At 31.5% G+C, this 22,238-nt stretch overlaps 1 protein-coding gene across 8 annotated transcripts in view; it reads left to right on the top strand.

Moving 5' to 3' along the window:
- NFAT5 (nuclear factor of activated T cells 5) overlaps positions 1-22,238 on the top strand; it is a 132,546-nt gene that overhangs the window by 72,514 nt on the left and 37,794 nt on the right. For 6 of the 8 annotated variants that reach the window (XM_033434271.2, XM_012534319.3, XM_033434270.2 and 3 more), the window contains 3 exons: positions 479-604; positions 14,547-15,105; positions 19,836-20,028. In XM_033434271.2, the coding sequence (XP_033290162.2) occupies positions 479-604; positions 14,547-15,105; positions 19,836-20,028 (878 nt within the window). Of the gene's footprint in view, positions 1-476; positions 605-14,032; positions 14,095-14,546; positions 15,106-15,980; positions 16,862-19,835; positions 20,029-22,238 lie in introns of those variants that run through there. The other 2 variants (XM_049703955.1, XM_033434277.2) reach the window with 2 other exon arrangements.

Genomic DNA, 22,238 nt, shown 5'->3' with positions numbered 1-22,238 from the left:
AAAGGTGCTGAGTAAAAGAGCAGTAGACGATTGGTCTAATTGGAGAAGCCAATTTAAAGCTGATATACACTAGTACATGCCATCTCATATGTAAAGGATGATAAGTTATGCTCTTTTTTTTTTTTTTTTTAAAGGAAGATATTGGAGCATCTTGGGTTATTTGACATCTCTTCTGTCTAGTTTTATACAGTTTTAAAATTTTAATAACTTTTTCTGTAGATCATCGTAAGCATGAGGGATAAAACCAAGAAGAAAACAGGGGTTAGAATGAATGGAAAATTCATTATCAGTTCAATAAAAGTATATAATAGAAAAATATTTGCTAATAATTTTTACAACAGTAGTTACATGAAGTTTAGTGTATGTGTATGAATAATATAGTTCTTCTTATGAGTGAAAAGACATTAATTTTGTGCTCATAATTAGGTTATTGACTTATACTCCTTTTAAAAAAAGTTTTTTCCCTTTCCCCCAACAGAATCTGTCTATGATCTTCTCCCAAAGGAGTTACAGTTACCTCCATCTAGAGAACCATCTGTAGCATCAATGAGTCAGACAAGTGGTGGTGAGGCAGGCTCGCCTCCTCCAGCTGTAGTTGCTGCTGGTATGCATTTCATTTTACTTTTAAAAGAAAAAGTATTATCTGGTCAACATGAACAGTGCTGGCAAAATTCATATCAAAGAGTGTGATTTGAGGGTTTGTTTTAGGAGGTTTTAAAGTACATACTTTTAACATTAAAAACTTTCAGTATACAATATTCTTGATACAACTGTTATTTCTTAAAATTTCACGTTGGCACATCTATTAGTGCCATCTCCCAGAATGGACCTTATCTTCAACTATGGGAACAAGTTTAAAGTTTTTTTGTTTACTGCACATAAAAAGGTTATTATAAATACCAAGCTATGGGTAGAAAATTATATTTGAGTCTCTATAAAACAATTATTTTAAAAAATTTGCTCAAAGGGGAAAATGTTTTATTTTGTATAATCTGAAAAAAGGACTCAAGCACTCAAGTGTCTTTTCTGTTTGTAGCATGTTACTATAACCTTTTCCCTACATTTAAAAACATATGTGACTTTATACTTATTTTAAATTCAGTTGAAAGTAAATGGAAGATTTGAATGTAATGTTTATATAAAGACATTTTCTTATATCAGTGAAAAAGTATGGAAAGTAATGTTTGAAATTTATCAAGTTTATTTTTAATCAGCTCTCAAATCATACACTTTATAATTATATAAAATTGGTTCAAATTTTGATTGAATTACAAGATTGACAGACAAGCTAATTGAAAAATGTCTTGATTAGTGATAAATTAATAAAGAATGCTTTCAGTAATATTATATTGCCCAACTGTAATTCTTTTTTTAGTTGGGTTTATAGACTACTGTGTTTGGTGTTTTAAAAAAGTTAGAAAATTACATATATATACTCTGAAGTTTAATCTATCCTACTAATTAGAGGTTTCTTGCCTAATATGATACCTCTCATCTTTTAAAATGGTACTTAAAATCCATCAAAACATTGTTTTCAGTAAATTCTTTTTGTTTCAAAAAGAACAGTGAAGCGGAAGGTTGTGATTTAAATGAGGATATTGGTACTATAATAGAACTTTGGGTACTTTTCTTATTTGCATTAACCTAAGTCCAGTTAACCTTGTGTACCAATCTTTCCCCTGAGCCGTATAGTGCAATATGCAGCCTTCCTGGTTGAGGGCAGGAAAACTTTAAACATGGCCAAGAAACTTACCAGCCCTGCTCACTGTTCATGTGTTGCCAGACATTTTCTAACAGATTCTGTGGATTTAATTGTGAACATTTTAGTAATTGAATTGTTAAGATGACCTGGTTTCACTTTATATGCACTGAATATTTTTTCTGGAATTTAAATATTTAATCTAGTTTTAAAATAGTATCAGATAATAAAATATATAGTTTTTAATTTTAATGAAATATTTCACTTTAAATCCACAAGTAGAAATTGACTAACTGATTTCTTTTGTATCTTTTGAGATTTGTTTAAAGACATGTTGAATCTGTATAGAACTAAAAGTCTGTTTCTTCTGTGCTTTTTAACATCTGTTGACAGTAGATCCAGTTCCTTTTAAAAGCTGAAAAAATGTTAGCTAGGTTTGGAAAAAGAACGACACTTCCTTTGAAATAATACCAAACTCAGTTTTAGAAGTTTTTATATATAAATATTGAAAGTTTTTGAATTTGAGTCACTAATGGAATGTTGAAGGTCCCTCCTTCCCTCCCTCCCTCCATAATCCTCTCCAGATAAATTTGAATGAAGGCTTTGAGTTGAAAAATCATGAAAATAAGAATTAACCGAAGGAAGTATTCTGAAGTAATGAATTCTTATTAGATTAAGAAGTTATTGACATTGTAAAGATTGTGAAGAGAGTAAAGAGGTGACCTTGATAATTTTCATATATTCACACACACAAAGTTTCTACGATCTAAAACCAAGTCGTTTGTAATTTTTTTTACACGTTTACTTTTAACCAACATAGTCTTATTCTAGAATTCTAATGTCTTATTGGTAGAATAGAGTCTTTGTCATGTAACATTATAGGTAAGAGAGTTTAAATTGCAGAATAGTTATAGTAGGGATATCAGTTAGTATGTATAATTAGAGTTGCTTTTTTTATTTGACATATTAATGTCCTTAGTGACATAGATGTCAAAGAGATTTGGAGTAACTTACCAGTTATTCAGTGTTTCCTGGCCAAAAGACTAGATGTTTAGGGAAAGATACATTAATTTAGACTTCTTTGATTTTTTTTTAATCTATAGCATTTGCTGTTTAAATATGAAATGCATAAAAATGATGACTCTTGATGTAGTTAATTCTTCAGAGTTTTGAAGGAGCCGGATTGGCTGCTATCAGGTATGAGGGCCTGGTGGGAACAGACTTCTAGTTCTGCCATAAAGGTTTGTGTTTCACAAATTCTAAATCAATTTAAATTTTAAAATTTAGAGGCTGGGCATATAGGTGTTCATGTACATTTTAAATTATTTAATTATTAAAAATGTGTTTCTCAGATTCGCCAATCTAGATTTTTTTCCCTTTATGTATTACTGAAGGAATGAGTAAACATGATGCTGCTAATCCACAATCCAGAATACTGGGTAAAAAGAATGTCTCTTAAACCTTTTTTCTGCTTCTACACTATTCACACTTTTACATACTCTCATTAATAACATCTTTTATCTGGTAAGACCCAGAGTTGGGAATGGGGGAGAGGTTTACTTCCTTACAACTCCTCCCCTCTCCATAGGGCCAAGTGTCACAATCTGGGAGGTGTAGTTGGAAATCAACCGTCTGAAATCTGTACTCTTCCCCATTTTTAAAAGGCATCTGTTTTTGTCGCACTAGAAAGTTTCTTAGGAGTTTGAGGTTCAATATATAAATGAATAAAAGTTTTAGAAGTACAGACTTTCTGAAGAATATTGTAGGTTCTTAGTAATTAAGACAGAGACTGTTTTCCTAACACAAAAAAGTTATCCAGGGACTTCCCTGGTGGTCCAGTGGTTAAGACTCTTCGTTCCCAATGCAGGGGGCCCAGGGTTCGATTCCTGGTGGGAGAACTAAGATCGCACATACTACAACTAAGGCCACGTGCTACAACTACTGAGCCCGCACACCCTAGAGTCCACTCACTGCAACTAGAGCAGCCAGTGCACCACAACAAAGACCCAAATAAATAAATAAATAAATAAATTTAAAAATTATCACTTACTAAAAAAAAGTTATCTACATGAATTGATAAATTCTGGCAAAATAAGGAGTTGATCAAGAAGAAATGAAAGTTGTGAAAGGATTCCTTTTGTTTGTTTCTTTAATCCTACAGTATAGGTTGGAAGGAACTAAAATATAAGAAGTATTATTAAGGAGAACTAAAACAGTTACACTAGAATTTTGGATTTTTGAAAAGAGATATGGCAGATATTTTTCTTAAATAACAGCTTTATTGAGATATAATTCACATACCAATCAAGTATTTTTAAAAATCTACTTACATGTTTACAGTTTTATCCTTAGATTGTCTTAATTTATTTAAAATAGGGAGTCTTTCACAGAAGTGAACAATAAACTTTACTCTTCATTTTAAGAAATCAAATTATTTTCTTGTTCTATCCTAAATTCTATTTGTCCTCATCTTGGGATGTAGCATCATGTTTATTAGTTTATATCAAAATATTTTGCTAGGGTAATTATTTCAGGTTTCTTTAAAATGTTTTAATTCTAATTCTTGAAATAAACAATGAATTAATCAAACCATAGGTTTTATAATTCAGCCAGAGAATCTTAAGAATAACTAGTTAGTAATTCTTTTGTTGTTTTCATAAAGTTGTTATTTGACTTTCAGGAATTATATATTAGTCCTCTTTAGAAATAATATCTCAGTACATGAATACTTGGTAGCAGTTTTTAACATGTATAGGTATATACACTAATAAAGCACATACAAAAGTTTTTAAAGGCTGTAATTAAAGTTAATAATTTTACATGAAGTGATCCATATAATAAACTTTTCTGTTGGAAGAGACTTATTAAATAGTGCTTTGAATTTTATGCTTACAGCAAGTACCTAACAGGTATTTTCTATACTGAAAGAACTTAACTGTGTGCTATTTATAGTATAAGAGGGGACACTAGAGAACTAAATAATGTCCTATAATCAAAGAACAGCTATGCTTTAATTTATTGGTTTGGCCAAAAAGTTCATTCAGGTTTTTCCATAAGATGTTACAGAAAAACCCGAATGAACTTTTTGGCTATCCCAATACTTCAGACACCTTAATCACCTAAATTAAAATCATAGAAATTTGTAGACCATCCATAACAGCAAAACTATACAAAAATTGAGTTGAAGAAAATATAAGCTATCATTTTTGAGTTCCTACTATGTGATAGGAATTGTACTTTACAATTTACATGAAGTGATCCATATGATCCATATCATATCATATGGTATGGATATGGATATCATATATATATGATCCGTCCATCATATCATATCATAACTCAATCCTTCCAGGCACAAGACACCTCTCTTCTTTCCCACTAAGGTCTAAGTTCTTTTCTCCTTGCCATTGTACTTTAGGGAATTTAGCATAATGTTCTGTCACTTCAATTAGGGAAACACAAGATCCTGGACTAGGCAGTGTGTAGGACATTGAGTTGAAAAAGCCATACTCATTCTCCTCTGCAAGTTTCAGGATCTAAAAAATAGGAATATTATTTCTAGAAGAATATAAATTGTTTATAAAAGTTATTTACAGTAACAGAGTACTTAGCCCATTGAATTTATTGTAACTTGTTTACTAGTGTTAGAAGATACTTGCAGTTATGTAATTCTTATTTTCTTGAGTTGACTAAATTTAAGGAGCAAATTTGCCTTTGACTGCTCTCCTGGGCTAACTAGGTTAACATATTTCAGAATTTGGGCCATTTATGTAGTATATATTCCGAAGATTAAACCCAAAGCCCATTAACAGGAAAAGTAATTCACCTATGTAACCTACATATTGATGTTGTGAGCTGAAGTGTGAATTGATCTTGGTTATTCCATATGGTCATTCCTACTTTTCCTAGAAAACTGGACCACTTCCAGAAGGAAGTCAGATCCTAGCTACAAACACGTTGAAGTAACAACATGTTTAAAAACTTTTCTCCTCATTCTGACTTTTAAAATTACATAGTAAATCTAAATACATACATTTATACATATAGAAATATGTGTGTATGTACGTATGTATAGATGTGTACTACTAACATCTGCGTTATTAGAATGGAGAGCATCAGCAAACTTGGGCCATAATGGTTAATTCAGAAACAGTTACCAATTCAGGAGACTATCCATATTATACATTTTCACTGACAGAAAGTACACATGGCCTATTAATGGTTTATTCCCTAAATGTTTACCTTTTTTGGTCCTCTTGCTAATTTTTAGCAACTTTTATAAATATTGTGGTTTTTTCATTTTCTGGTAGAATAAGCAGATTTTTATATTACCTGAGTCTATAGAATAGCATTTTAAAACTGCACACAGATTCTCAGCCATTCATAGACAAATTACATACATCAAATAGACACAATTTCTTTTTTTGTTTATGTGTTTTGTAGAATTTCACATTAAGAAATTAATGCACAGAAGTAGGCTTACTTTTTTTATGCTACCAATAAGATTGATAATAAGCAAAAAGTATTGCCATAACTAATTGTTTTATAATAATTAGTTGTATAAATAATAGTAATAAAGTTGTATAAAAACACTCCAGCTGGGATTGGAGTGAGGGGAATTGATTAGGGTAGGATACAACAAAAGACTTCACCTGTTTCTATGACATTATTTCTCTTTTCCCATATGTGAAATATAATAAAATTAGCATGAGCTTTGGAATCATAAAGACCTAATTTGAATCTGATTGCTATCATATCATTTCTATCATATAGACAGAACCTTGTGGAAGTTCAGTAAATTTCTCATATTACCCCTGTAAGTAGACAGTAACAACAACTTTTTCTTAAGATTATTATGAAGGTAAATATGTAAAATACTTAATACTGCCTGATAATCAGTGATCGTTCGGTAAACATTGACCTCCCTCCCACATGGATTTCTCCTTTCATTTGTTAGTAAGGTTTTAAAAAATAGATCTTATTTTTATAAAAACAAGTTTTTTAGCTTTATTTTGCTTCTTTCTTTCAATTCTCAGTCTGTTTTTTACCTCATTTTGAAGTTTTGCATATCAGACAACACATGGGCCATGGGATTTCCTTTCTGACTTACTCTTTAATGTTGACACTCTCACTAGGAGCCCTTGTAAATAAAAGAAGCATTGCTAGAGGATGATGAATCATAGGGAGAACAGACACTTCCCAAAGGGATGATTCTGCAAAGTTGACTGATTAAGTATTCTTCCTAGAATTCTCTTCCCACTTTTTAAAAAATGAAATGATAAAGTTGTGTGATCAATTATCAAAACTTCTAGTAGAGCAATTTATGACTTCTGTTTTTTGTCTAGACATTTTATCTACAATTGGATCTAATGTACACTGTAATCCAGATCCAGTTGTAAAACCATTCTGAATTATTATATCAGAAGATTTTAATGATACAAATACTATTTTCCCTTTTTTGGTCACCTCTGAAAAAGAAGAAATATGAAGACATTGGACTAGAGTTGATAGGAATGACTTTATTATTTAATTTAAACTATTTTAAAAGGTATTATATGATAAAGCATTGAAGTGACCTTCAAATAGCATCCCTCAGAACTTTTTTTCTCTCTAGTTCTTAAGTTAATGTGGTGGTAATCTCTCTTTTTGTCTTAAAGTAAACATTACCTTTCAAGTAGTATAATTGCTGTCTTTTTGTTTAAAAAACCCTGTTCTTCCTGGGGTCTTTGACAACAATAAATGTAGTCATCAGCTAGTATAGTTATTCCCTTTTGTGTTTAAATTATTTGAGAGTGAGGATTCTTTCTGGGATTTTTGGTCTCCACCCAGTATCAATGACTGATGCTACCCTGTAGTACTTAAATCACTGGATGATAGAAAGCATCTTTGTCTTCCAAGAGGAAAGGATTTAAAAAACAGATTGTGTAATATGTACCTAGTACCTATTTTACACTGTGATTAAATACTTAGGGTTGAATAGGATAAAATATATATTTAAAACATTGCTCTCAGTGTCAGGACACTTACAAATTCTGTAAGCATTTTATTTTTTAGGAAACATTCTTTAATAAATACTCTGTGAATATTTATTAATGGCACTCAGACAAGATAAAAATAATTATTTTAGGAGAATTTAGATTAAAAGCGGGAGAGTAATTATTGTGTAGTATTAGAACTATGACTGGCAGTTTGATGGACTGAAGGAGAGAAGGATGGTCTCTAGTAAATCAGTAACAACCCCTTCAGCTTCAGCAATAGTGCTAATTATTTTTTTTAAATAGAGCCTCTAGGATCAAACGTTTTATGCACAGTAACATATCTAATTTAAAAGTGTAAATTAGGACTTCCCTGGTGGTCCATTTGTTAAGATGCCTCACTTCCAATGCAGGGGCAAGGGTTTGATCCCTGGTCAGGGAACTAAGATCCCATGCTGCACGGCATGGCCAAGAATCTTTTTAAAAAGTGTAAATTAGTAACTTTTTTGGAGGGGGGGGTGATGAGGAAGTGTTTGGAAGTTGGCCTGAGAAATGAAACTACTCTTTTGCTGGTAAAATGTATATATTTTTTAGTGCTTGAGTGTATTGGTCAGAACATATCGTCGTATACTCTTTAAGGGAATTTGGGTAAGGGCATAGTTTAAAAACACCTAGAGAGAACATTCTGGCTTATGGATTAGATTGCATTAGTAAACAGGAGAACAAATTGGTGAATATGAGTTAACAAAAATTTTGAATAAGAAATTTACCCACATGCATTTATTTGGATGTTAATAATTTAATTTTTTAAAGTTTGTTTTAAAACATTGCTTATAGTAGCATGTAAACCTATGTTGGGTGGGAAAAGTACAAATGGGAAATTAGAACTGTTTTAAACATGTAAATTAAATGATCGACCCTACAATTTTGTTTTTTTTGTTTTTTTTGTTTTGTTTTTATTTTTGTTTTTTGGTAAAGTAATCTGGATTGCTTATTTTATATGCTGGGATGCTAGTTGTTTTTTCTATTAATACACTTAACTTGCATTCTAGCTTCGCCATTCAGAGACAGGCATCGTGTGGTGGGTTGTGTGACAGTGTCTGTCAATAGTGAAGACAAATAGTGCCAGAGACATTTAACCCATCCAATCTCACCCAGGGTATAGGTCGGTCTCGTTTTCAGACTTCTTCTTAAGTCTTTTTTCTTTCTTTCTTTCTTCCTTCCTTCCTTTCTTTTTTTGTTTCTAAATAGTGGATTGATACTGATTGAAACTAAAACTTTTTTGTAAAGTTTTAAACTTTACCTTAATATTATAAGAAGAAGAAGAAGAAAAGTAGAAAACGAAGGTTGGCATGTAAGGTGTTGACAAAGCAGGTTTGCAGCCACTTTGTGTGTTCTAGATTTTTCAGTCCCTTGGCAACATGAATGTTGGCCTTATAATTTTTTTCTCTCAATATCTTTCTTCTTTGATCTGAAAATACATTCTTGTATCTGGTGACTTTTATCAGACAAATGTTTAGATTTGAAGTCATTGTTACCAGTAAGAAAAATGGAAATACTTAAAAAGAATTACTGAGACTGAACAGTAAGGGTTTTAGACCAGAAATTGTTTCCAAATGACCTGTGTTGATTTTTATTATTATTTTCTGAACAGTCAGTAGTTTACTCCCTCTCCGTTCCACTATTGGTTCACTTAGCACACTTGCAAATTTTTACGGCTTTTTTAAGGTAACTCAACTGATTTTGCACTGATGTTGAGAAGTTATAAAATATAAGTGCATATTTAAATGCTAGGGACCACATTTTTATCTTGGAAGCTTAGTTAAATGTCATTTCTGTCATATTTTTTTAAATCAGTGAAAGGTATTTGTTTCTTTTGAGGACTTTAAAGAATGTTTCTAATTTCAAAGGTTTCTATTAAAAGTTGAGTTAGTTCCACATAAAGTATCATCTCTTTTTTATGGTATTTAAAGCACTAAAATGATAATGATAATTTAAATAATTTCTCGTTTACAAATCTAGAACTAATGGTTCTTAATTTTAAAATACAGTTTAAGAAAGCAGTATATAAACTACATGGGTTTCTCTATGTGGTACCACTTAAAACTCCATTTTCATCTTTCCAATCAAATTAATAATATAGTTGACCCTTGAACAACACGGGGTCGAGGGTGGTAGGGGTACTGTCCCTTAGCACAGTCAGAAATCCATGTATTACTTACTTTGCACTCAGCCCTCCTTATCCTTGGCTCTGCATCCACAGATACAAGCAACCACAAGTTGCCTAGTGCTGTAGTATGTATTTATTTAAAAAAAAAATTGTGAATAAGTGGACCCACGCAGTTCAAACCTGTGTTGTTCAAGGGTAAACTGTACTTGCAAATTCTGTAATATCCAGGAAGATATTATCTGCTATTCTTTTTATCCCAAGTGCTTTGAATATTCATAGTGAACCTTAATGATTACATCAGTTCTTGAAAGAAGCCAAATATACAGTTTAAGTTCACCATCATTACTGGCATTTGGCCTAGTAATTGGCTACTGCCAATTAATAAATCTAACAAATCTGAAATTTTTATGTTTAGATATAGAATACTATAGATGTGATGCTTTTCTTTACTTATAAATTTAAAAATTATTCTTTTGAGATTATAAATTTCTGTCAGTAAGTTATAAAAATGGTCTATCAGTTTTCTCTTTGGTGTTGCTGTGCTCTCTGTGGTCACAGAAAAAGCTATGGAAGAATAAAATTCTTTTTGGGGACTTTTCTGGCAGTCCAGGGGTTAAGACTTTGCCTTCCAGTGCAGGTGCGGGTTCGATCCCTGGTCCGGGAGCTAAGATCCCACATGCCTCGTGACCAAAAAAACCCCCAAACATAAAACAGAAGCACTATTGTAACAAATTCAATGAAGACTTAAAATATGGTCCACATCAAAAAAAAAAAAGAAAGAAAGAAAACTCTTTAAAAAGTAAAAAAAAAAAAAATTCTTTTAAGTTCAAAGATAAGGTTTTTCATAAAAGAAATAATAAAAATTTATTCACACATTACTTAGGTGAGTAAATAATTTTAAGAGGAAGAAACTTTCAACTTTATGAAGGATTGGTAAGGGATTTAAAAAACAAATAAATTATAAGGTTATAAAAAGAATACATTATGACTGTTCTGCTTGGTGAGAAAATAAAAGCAATTATTAAAACATTTTTATACTGGAGTTTTTTATTTTAATAAGCAGCAATTAAACATAGTCTCTACATTCCTAACAGATAAAGATGGGCATTCAAACCCAAAAAGGGATGGGAGGGGTAGTTACCATATTTTGTTTATAAAGGAATATATAGAAGAGGCAGGATTACATTAGCATTTTAATTCTATGGAATGTCAGTTAAGCTATTTCTTGAAATTTAATAATATATAGATTAAAACGTTTTTGTAAATATTTTAAGAACATTTCTAATATTCCCAGGAATTCATTGTGCTTTTCTGGGAATGCTTAGAAATGACAAATTACTGTTTAGAAATCTAAAATGTTCTTGCTATTATGTTATGCATTTACTTTTTAATAGATAATATTAAGAATTTGTTATTTTTAGTGAATTTATGGATTAATACACAAGTAGGTAATTTGGCTTATGTATGTTTCAAGAAAGAAAGTTATTAGCACATTCTTTGTAGAAATAGTGAGTAGTTACCATTAAACTCTTAAGTTACTTCTGAACCTTCCCTGTATAAGTTAATGCTATTATAGCAAGGTATAAATCTTTTTTTTTTTTGACCTGATAATGTGTCCATTATGAACACATTGGTACATTTATTTACCAGTTTAACTTTAATGTAACTCATCATACATATCAAATATTGGCCTCTCATAAATCAATTTAATTAAAAAATTGAATTTTTACTACATGCAAGTCATAGTATGTTAGGTGTCAGGAGGGTCTAAGATGAGAAAGATGTTGTCCATACTCTCTAGAGGCCCATAGTTCTTATCCCTTATTACTTCACCACCTCACCTGGCATTATTAATGCACTTAGGTGATGTCTTGCTAACCAGAATGTAACATGCTTATGTGAAGGGTTTTATACACCATTTTCATCATCATCAGAGGGATAATGATACTATTGTAAAGAGTTTTATAGTTTAAAAAAATTTGTCTTATATTCATTGTATTCTTAAAATGAGTAGAACCTTTGTAATTTAGGATCAAACTGAGGTAACCTTTAAAAAGTAATTTTTTAAAATTAAATGATACTACTGTCTTTTGACAGAGTTTATGTTTTCAGCTTTATAGTTTTGTGCTAATGAACTTTTTTATTTAGTAAGTATATCCAGGAAACTGCAGGTAAAATATTCATAATGTGTGTTAGGTGTCAAAGGAAAATGTATAGAATATTTTAACTTATGTAGGGTATGAGATCACAGTTTGGCATACCTGTCCCAGAACAGATATTTACGTACAGTTAAATCAATTGGGTTTTATAACCATGATTTTTAAATAAGATTTGCAAGATAAAATCACACATACTTCAAAGAGCAATGCTAGGTTATAGCTTGCATATTAAATTCATAAATATATAACTTGCTTTTGAGTTCATGATTACATTTCACCTAACTTTCCGTCTGTCATGGACAGGGATCCCTGAGATGTTCATATTCTGCATTCTCATGTGCATGGTACTTAGATTCAAAAAGAGTGGGTGGGGGAAAGCTGCTTTATAGAAATACAAGTTCACAGAATTCATGCTGCATGCTTTGTGTGTTCCACTGCAAATACTGCATGCTGCATACTTGTATTTCTCTGAAAATGATGAACATAGACTCATACACACAAAAAGTTTAGTTTCTTTTTTGCCAATAGTTGGAACAGATGGAGGAATGTTAGACATAATACCTTCTCTATTTTTTCTAAAATGAATTCTGTAATATTTTTCAAAAAATAAGGAAAAACCTTGTTATTTAAACCCAAAGTGGCTACAAATCAGCTCCTAAACTGTCACTGACATTAGTATCTAGATTTTGTAGTTTTTACAAATCTTTTAAAATATTTATTTACTAAGAAAACATTGCATTAATGCATGATACGAAATTGATAAAAATTTTTCTTTAAATTGGAATGCAGTTTAAAGTGACTGAATTTTCCAATTTCAGCTACTGCATTTGACAAGGATACAAACTGGAAAATGGAACTGGTATCATCTAAATGCTCTAAGTGCTTTAACTCATGGTAGTTGAGAAAAATCTTTCCATGTGGCATTATGTAGATTTCATTATTGATGGCTAATATTAATAACTGTGCTCTTCAGCCTTGACAGCAATGAAAAATTGTGGGTGCATTTAGTTCTTTCAAATGGTTTAAGTGTTTTGGTGCATGTTTTCAATTTAAAAATAGATCTTTGGCACTTGGCTTTTGATTATCGAAACATTGGCATTCTGACATTTCACTCTTTATATAATTGATGTGGATGTTGCAATTCCAGTAACTGCACATCACAGTTTTAAGTTTATCATATTACACCACTTTAAAACAGTAGCATACATGGCTATAGATAAAAATTAATTTTAGATTTAAACATATTTTTAGTTGTCTGTCACGTTACCTATTTTCATTTTTGTATGTGTTTATGATTGTAAACCTTTCCTTATCTTATACAAGATAAAATTGTATAGGACTGATAACTTCCAACTTTAACATTATTAGTGTGCCTCTTGATATTATGTTGTTAAGGGTTTAGTAGTAGCATTTTTCAATGAGTTGTTATGCCAGTTGCCACACATTTTGAAAAGATCTACTTTTGACTTTTTTTGTTAGGCATAATAGGTAAATGGTTTTATAAAAAACCTTTTTATAAGAACTAATTCTGGTTGTCTCCAGAGATTTTTTTCTGTTTAACTCTTTTTTGTTAGACTTCAGCCAATAAAATTTACTGTTAACTCATCTGAAGAAATTCCCTTAATAGTTAAAATCAAGGAGGCCTTTTAAAGAGAGAGGAAATGGACAGTGGTAACCAATTGCCAATAAGAAAAATCCATCCAATAATACGTCCTTCTTCTGTTTTTCATTCTGCGATAAAGGGTGGATTTATTTATTTTAGAGATCATGGTTTTGAACTGCCACTTCCAACTTCTGGAGACCCTCAGTGGTTAACTTGCTTATCTTCTACAGCCCAGCATGTTCCAAATCAAACCTTTTTCACTTTTATTCTTGTAGATTTTAAAACAATCATAGTGACGGTACCAGTTCCATTTTGCCTCCAATTCAGTTGATTATATATTTTTTCTATTTATTTCTCATTTTATAATTGATATCTGGAATAATCAGCAGCTCTTTTCTCATTTATTTTCTCATATTTTTATTCCAGGATTTGCCTCTGAAGCAGGGAGTGTCTGCATTAAAAATGACCTGTAGTTCTCTGCTTCATAGGTTAGAAACTTATTTTAATATTTTGTGGCTAAGCACAGTCCCACTTTTCAAATTCTATAATGAATTATTTAATTGGCATTGAATGTGGACCACAAGCATATATTTCATATTGGGGTTTTTTTTTTATTATTTTAAATGATTAAAATTCAGTGGAACTATCCAGCTGAGGCAATAAAAGCTTTGTTTTTGCTTTACAGCTTAAAACATTAAATTAGATTTTAAAAAATTATCAATTATAACACAAGTAAAATAATGCTATTTGGGCATTTTTAAAAATTGCATTTTTTAGGCCTTGTATTGCTTGAAGCATTTATATTCTAAAACTTAACCAAATTCCAACTATTCATTTTGGGGAAAAACAATCAGTTCACAAATCACATTTTCAATGGGACTGCTAGCCAGCATAGGTGAAAACATGTATAGTGTATTTACTCTTAAATTGTACACTGCAGATGCTTCTTCAGCTCCCTCCTCTTCCTCCATGGGCGGTGCTTGCAGCTCCTTTACCACCTCTTCCAGCCCTACCATTTATTCTACCTCAGTCACCGACAGCAAGGCTATGCAAGTGGAGAGCTGCTCCTCAGCCTTGGGGGTAAGTAACCGAGGGGTAAGTGAAAAGCAGTTAACCAGTAACACAGTTCAGCAGCATCCATCAACACCGAAGAGGCACACAGTCTTGTACATCTCACCACCACCTGAGGACTTGCTGGATAACAGTCGGATGTCCTGCCAGGATGAGGGGTGTGGATTGGAATCTGAGCAGAGCTGCAGTATGTGGATGGAGGATTCCCCCTCCAACTTCAGTAACATGAGCACCAGTTCCTACAATGATAACACTGAGGTACCTCGTAAATCACGAAAACGAAATCCAAAGCAGAGGCCGGGGGTCAAACGACGAGATTGTGAAGAGTCTAATATGGATATATTTGATGCCGACAGTGCCAAAGCACCTCACTATGTGCTTTCTCAGCTTACCACGGACAACAAAGGCAACTCAAAAGCAGGAAATGGGTTGGTATTCACATTTTTTTAAAGTTCTCTCACCATTATGCAAAACAAAAAAATAAATCATTCCTCATTTTTCTTAATTGCTCAGCTCAAGTTTGCATCTAAAGCAAAGATATTAGTTTTATCATTGAAATAACATGAAAATTTTAACTTAAAATTATCAGGTTTCACTAGAGAAGAAAATAAAATACCAGTAGATTTTACCAATAGTTATCTTAGTATGGGTAAGATTTAGTAGAAAATGAAAATAATCTGTTTAGAAATAATTTTTTAATTTCAAATGGACTTATACTTTAAAAGAATTTTAAAATATTTTTATTCATAGAAATAACTAGTGATGCAATGACTCCAGCTAAAACAAACATTTACAGAGGGCTAGTTTGTATTCCCTTTCATGTTGTCTCCCCAAATGATTCAGTCATTTTCCATTTTTGTGAAGATTTTAGTCTTTATTTCCCTTTTTTCTTTTATTTGATGAAAACAAGAAAAACTAAATTGATAGTTTGATTCTCAACTTAGATTCATGTATTTATTTTAAGCTTTTTCTTTAATATATTATGCCAATTCAGGATTTTTAAAAAAATAAATGTATCACTTTTTTTTTTTTTTTTTCTGTGATTCTGGGTTATATATCTAAAGGGTGATAGAACCAGGATCATGGTGCCTGTTTGAGTTTTCATTCATCTCTGCCAGTTCACAACACTCACTAAATATGTTTCAATAGCTATATTATAGAATATTCACTTCTGAAGTAGAGAATACTATGACTTATTTTTAACTTTCTGATTCCTTTAATACTTTTATTGTAACATTTAATTTCTAGACTTTTGATTAGATTTTCCTACAGTATATTCAGCATAGTTTGATAGAATTTAACTCACTGGATCTTGAGAGATTACTTTTTTGGGTGGCAGGGTATGTATGGTCCTTTAGTTGACCCAGGATCTCCTACAATTTCAGGCTGTCACAGAATGTGATGGAGATGCTTTTGATTGTTTTCACTATTTGATTACATCATTGGTATATTTTAAGTTAAAAATCTGGTTGAGAGTTATAGAGAATATTCTTAATGTGTATTAAACTTGTCCTTAAATATTTTCTCAGTATATTTTTAAAGTAATGCCTACCATTTAAGTAATGATTATTCTATACTACTTTCTTCTCTACTCTCATTTAAAACTCCTTTGGGGTGATAATAGTAAATAAAAACGCACATTTACATATTTTTCATTTTTAGAAAGTCCAGATTAGGAAATTATCTAAAAGAAAACAACATATACCCTTTCCTAAAGTGTTGCCATTAGCAGAGTCAACAATTCTAGGACATATCTGTAGAACTGTTATCTATAGAAAATGCTCTGAAACGCAGTAGCAGAGATTTAAAAGGCTCATATGTGTCTATCATTAAATACAGGTATGTGTTTATTCGGGCTTCTGTGGAGAAAGTGTTTTTTTTTTTTTTTAAGTTCCGTAAGAGAGATTTTCATTTTTATACTGAAATAAATGTTAAAGTTCAGAATGAAGAACAAATAAAATTTTGACTTACAGATAGTCAACACACATGATTTGCAGTTGCTGTTAAAGAGATATCTTGACCTACATCTTTTCTGCTTCTGCTTTTGTATGATAGATATATCTTAGAAATGATTTGAGGTTACCCAGGGAAAGTATAATAACAGTTGTCAAGACAAAATCTCTCATGAAATAATTCATGGAACAGAAACTCATCAAGCAGCAGAAGAAATGTCCAGCTTCTTAGGTAATGGAAAAATATTTGACACTAGCATATGAAAATGATAGAAGAAGTTTAAACTTTGAATTTATAAGAACTATATTAAGGAAAGGATAAAACCATATATAAATATAGAAAAATAGGCCTTTGAAAACAGTTTTTAAGGGGATCTCAAACTAAAGTTCTATGTTCTTCAATAAGGAAGATGTTAGAAACATGAAAGAAATTTTGCCATAAAATTTCCATTTATATAATGCTAAATTATAGAAAATGTACCCTCAAACATGTTGAGTACAGCAGTTTTTATGGATCTTCAAGATGGAAATAGCATTTTTGTATGAATAAAATGTTATATGAAAGAGTTTATTAAGAAAACAAAATCATTTTTAAAAAACTACTCAGTATTTAAACATTCCTAGCCATATTTTTCTTAAATTCTTCACCTAAATGTCCTGAGAATCAGTAGCCAATGTCTCTTTAGATATTCCTAGAAATTAAGATATGATGTCACCTGCATGTGAAACCTGTTTTAGGCATTTTATAGTGAAAATTATTTTTGTGACAGGCAACCAGAAGGATGTACAGCACAAAGGAATTAGTGTCATTTTAAGTTCTGAATAGAATATTCCAAGACAGTGGATTTTCTTTTTAGATAATCACTTAGAAGTAAAATCCCATACAATTAGCTGCTATTTTCTTGTTTTTTCCTTAAGCCATAATGCATTAAAAATTAGTAATTTGAATGACTGCTTTTCTAAGAATTAGTTGATGTTTTTATTGTTTTACACAGCTAGGGATCTAAATATGTATGTATTCAATTTTTACATTTAAGCCTAGAGAATAAAGTTAGTTTTAAGGGCTTTTAAAAGTATCATTTCAGAAATTGTTTGATTACATGTGCTATTCTTCTTTAAGCCATAATGTGTATACTTTATCAACTTAAAATTTTCATCCCAAGTGAAATATTTTGTTTTATTGAAATAGTAAAACTCAATATCATCTATTTACCCTCATAAATATTAGCTTGGCCAGCATAAATGAATACAAAAGCCACATCTTGCCAAATTAATGATATGCTAAATTTTCCTTATATTTCAGACTAAAGTGTTCCCTTTCCTATTATAAAATTAATAGATATTAATTACAAACATTTGAAAAATGCAGAAAAATAGAAGAAAATAAATAACCTATAATCTAATAAATCAATACAACTATTAGATTTTGCTGTTTTTTCTTTTAGTCCCTTTCAGTGCATATTTAGAGAATGTTTTTACATAGCTTAAGTAGATGAATATTTTTGCTTTGATTTTTTTAATGAGTATAAAACAGTATCATTATAGTATGCAAAGTACTGCACATTGTATTCAGTGCAAATATTTGAATTTCTACCCAGAATGATGAAAAAATAGGATTTATTGCCCTTTGTTCTGACTTTGACTTGATACTTTTGTTCATAGAATTTATTCTTCCAGGGCCTTTTAAATTACTTACACAGGTAATCTTTGACTTAATTATGTCAAACTTCATCAACAAGTTTGCCTTCATCAACAAATACTTTTTCAGCATCTTTTGTTTCAGGAATTGTGCAAGGTTTAGGGAATATGAAGATGATTGAGCAAAGTACTTCCCTTCAGAACCCTTCCTCTCACCCAGTCAGTCTAACTGCATACCTTACTGCATCCTAGCCATGGATTCACCCCAATCCAAAATTCCATTGAGAACATAGCCTTTTCCCTCTTTATTATTGATGACTGAGTTAACAACTTGGTTAGAAATGAAGAGGTAAACATTAGAGCTAGATTTAAGGCTGCTTAGCCACCATTGCTCCTCTATGTTTGAAGTCATAATATTTCTCCTAGGACCTGTTTGCTTTTGGACAGGATTTTGTCCACAGTCATCTCTTGGCTCCTTTATTTTCAATTTGAGTGTAAACTTAGGACTGGGAAAGTGATACAGAAAGCATTATAGGCCCTGACTCTATTTTTAAATATACATAGGTAATTTTTAAACTAATAGTATTGTTTTCTATTTATTTTTATCACATATATACAGTACTTCAGATTAAATGTGTTGACCTGAAGTCCTAACCACCATTTGAAATATTTTTCTTTGAACATACATTCTGCATAGCAAATGCATAATATACAAATAAACATTAGAAACCCAATTTAAAAAAATAAGTTAGATTGCCTATCTGTAAAGCACAGATTATAAATTTTTTATATGCTGAGGGCTTTAATTATTTAATTAATCACAAATTAAAGTACTCTGAAAAATTTAACTTCTGAGAAAGATTGTTTAGAGTAAAGCTAATTTCCAAATTAAAATTGAATCACTGATTTTTTTTTTTTTAGTATAATTTTCTCAGTTTGATGTACTAAGGAAAATATCCAAAAGAATATGTACATGTTCCTTCAGTTTCTTTAAGGCCTTTTGTGTTTTTTTGTTTGTTTGTGTCTTTGTGCTACCCCCACTTTTCTTTTGCTTTGTAAGTCCTATTAGAAAATAATAGTAATCTTGTAGCTTTAGGTAACACTCACACATATATGTAATTTTTAAACTTTATTTTGAATGAAGTGCAATGTGAAAGGTTATAGTGACATTAGCTATTGTCTTTCCTGTTATTCTTGGTTTATTGCATTCAGTCTTCCTTCCTCCTGCCACACATACGCATTCTTTGTCATCCCTGTCCAACTTTACCACTAAATTTTATTTTCAATTTTTTTTAATTGAAGTATAGTTGATTTACAGTGTTGTGCCAATCTCTGCTATACAGCAGAGTGACTTAGTTATATACATATATACATTCTCTTTAATTACAAAAGTTTTAAAGATACTTTACTTATGGAATGTAGTGTCCCTTAGGCTGTCTTTTATTTTGTCAGTAAGATAATCAGTTGTTTTTAATGTTATTGCCTATTCTCTTTCTTCCTTTATCTTAGATGACTTTTGTAGAAAACTCTTTTTGATACTTTTTCCACTTTGTGCTTTGACTTCTCAGAACATTGGAAAACCAAAAAGGAACTGGAGTAAAGAAGAGCCCTATGTTGTGCGGACAGTATCCTGTTAAAAGTGAGGGAAAGGAGCTGAAGATAGTTGTACAACCTGAGACCCAGCACAGAGCTCGGTACCTAACTGAGGGTAGTCGTGGCTCAGTAAAGGACAGAACACAGCAAGGCTTTCCTACAGTAAAGGTACTTATTTTAGTTAGCAATATATGAAGAATTTTATCTACTTTTACTTATTATTTTGTTTTTAACCAAAAAGCTGCCTAAAATAAAACTAATAGTTGTATATATTAGAAATTAAAAGTCTGACTGAATTATAGGCCAAATATTATTACTCTGATGTCCTTTGAATTTTAGTTTAAATGAAAGGAGAGATGAAAGTGTGTTCTAACAAGTAAAATATATGGCAATCATGAATTATCTTCCCTTTATATTTGACATTGGTAGCAACTGTTTTAGATTCTTCTCACACCTTATATTTAAGAAGAAATTTTAAAGTGAGTCCAAAGAAATATTGTAGAAATTATCTTGGACTTGGAAAATAAGGTTTTTGAGATGGCTAAAGCAATCAGGACTACTCAACTCAGAAAATAATTGATTGATAGGTAACTTAAGTCTTCAGTTTAAAAAACAGGATATCGGGCTTCCCTGGTGGCGCAGTGGTTGAGAGTCCGCCTGCCGATGCAGGGGACACGGGTTCGTGCCGTGGTCCGGGAAGATCCCATATGCTGCGGAGCGGCTGGGCCCCTGAGCTATGGGCGCTGAGCCTGCGCATCCGGAGCCTGTGCTCCGCAACGGGAGAGGCCACAACAGTGAGAGGCCTGCGTACCACCAAAAAAAAATTAATTAATTAATTAAAAAAATTTAAAACAGGATATCAGTTGAGTCTTTATCTTTTCAGAACTTAGACTAACAGAAGAAAGAGGGGACACTTAAATTTTAGCACCTGGGATACCTTATTGAAAAGACTATTTCTCTTTGAAGACAAACCAAAAGAAGTGGAGTAGGGGATGTTTATTTAACAAGTGTTCCTACCCCTTGCAAAATACTAAACAGGGAGGAATTTTGGCTAGTCACATGGTAGATTCTTGTAAATACAGTTTGTGTAAATGTGTTAGTTGAACAATATTTAATTGAACTGCCTTTTGTTTTATACTTGAAAGAAATAATGGTAGAAACTTGGGATCAAGAAGCTTACTCATGACCATTATACGGTTTGTTAATAATCACATGTACAGTATCATTCCTACCCCTCTACTACTCATCATGCCAATCCTTTTTCAGTCCCCCCATCTTAGGACAAGTAACAGGCAAGTGAGAAATTTAAGTTATGCTTTGTATAAATATTTGTCTAACCAGACATTTTGATAGTTTGGTAAATATTTTTAACCTAATTGCTCTGACTTTAAGTTATGCTTTGTCTAAATACTTGTCTGCAGAAGTAGTTAGATTAATTGCCTGTGATAAGGAGTGAATTGGCTGATCTTAAAAGTTTACTTATTCACTCATTCAGCAAATACCGTACCCTTCTGTGTGCCAGACACTGATCTAAGGTACTGCTAACAATTTGGGTAGACTGCTTATTTGCTGCTTATTTGACTCATTATGATGATACCCATAGATACAGAGATACAGTTATTCTTGGATAGAGAAGATATATGAGTTTTTTTATAAGCACTTTGATGTGGATTGTACAAGTTATTTTGTGATTTTCTGCATTCTGTATTAGCAGCTTCAATGTTTACAAACCTTATCAAGAACCAGCATTGGAAACATTTGTTCCCAAGTGTTCTTTTAAATATTTATTTATTCTTCAGCATACAAATTATAATTTAATTTATGAAGGCTTGCTAGAGATCTGTAATGACCCATAGGTCCTGGTTTGAACCAGCAGTTTTTCAGACCATAATGTTTTGGCCTAGGATTTTGTGATGTTGTATATATGTATCTAGTCTATGAAAATGAGCTCCATACCCCTAGTATTTATATAGCTGCACTTCAAACACTTTCCTACTCAAACAGCTTTAACAGAGTAAAAATTTAGTAGATGTACTCTCATTTGATGATGATGATAATGATGCCACTAGCACAGTTTAGTGAATTTTCCATTAGTGGTGGTGGTAAATCCTGAGTAACCCACATGCTTTGGCAGTCCGTAAATTTATAAATACCTTAAAGGATTGTGTATGCATTCTCATCTGGTTGTACAAATTAATTACAAATGATAATTTATCATTAAACATCTAAAATTAAAATGTGATTATTGCAGAACTAAAACTTAGAGTTTTCTGCAAAAATTTAGCCAATTTTCCTATATGAAAATATTTTACCTCTGTTTTTCTGGAAGACTTGTTATTTCTTTATTGTAATCCAGTTATAAATATAATAATATAGAA

This window comes from Orcinus orca, chromosome 20, assembly GCF_937001465.1.
Source record: "Orcinus orca chromosome 20, mOrcOrc1.1, whole genome shotgun sequence".
Lineage (NCBI taxonomy): Eukaryota > Metazoa > Chordata > Mammalia > Artiodactyla > Delphinidae > Orcinus > Orcinus orca.
This window is presented reverse-complemented; position numbering and strand designations above follow the sequence as displayed.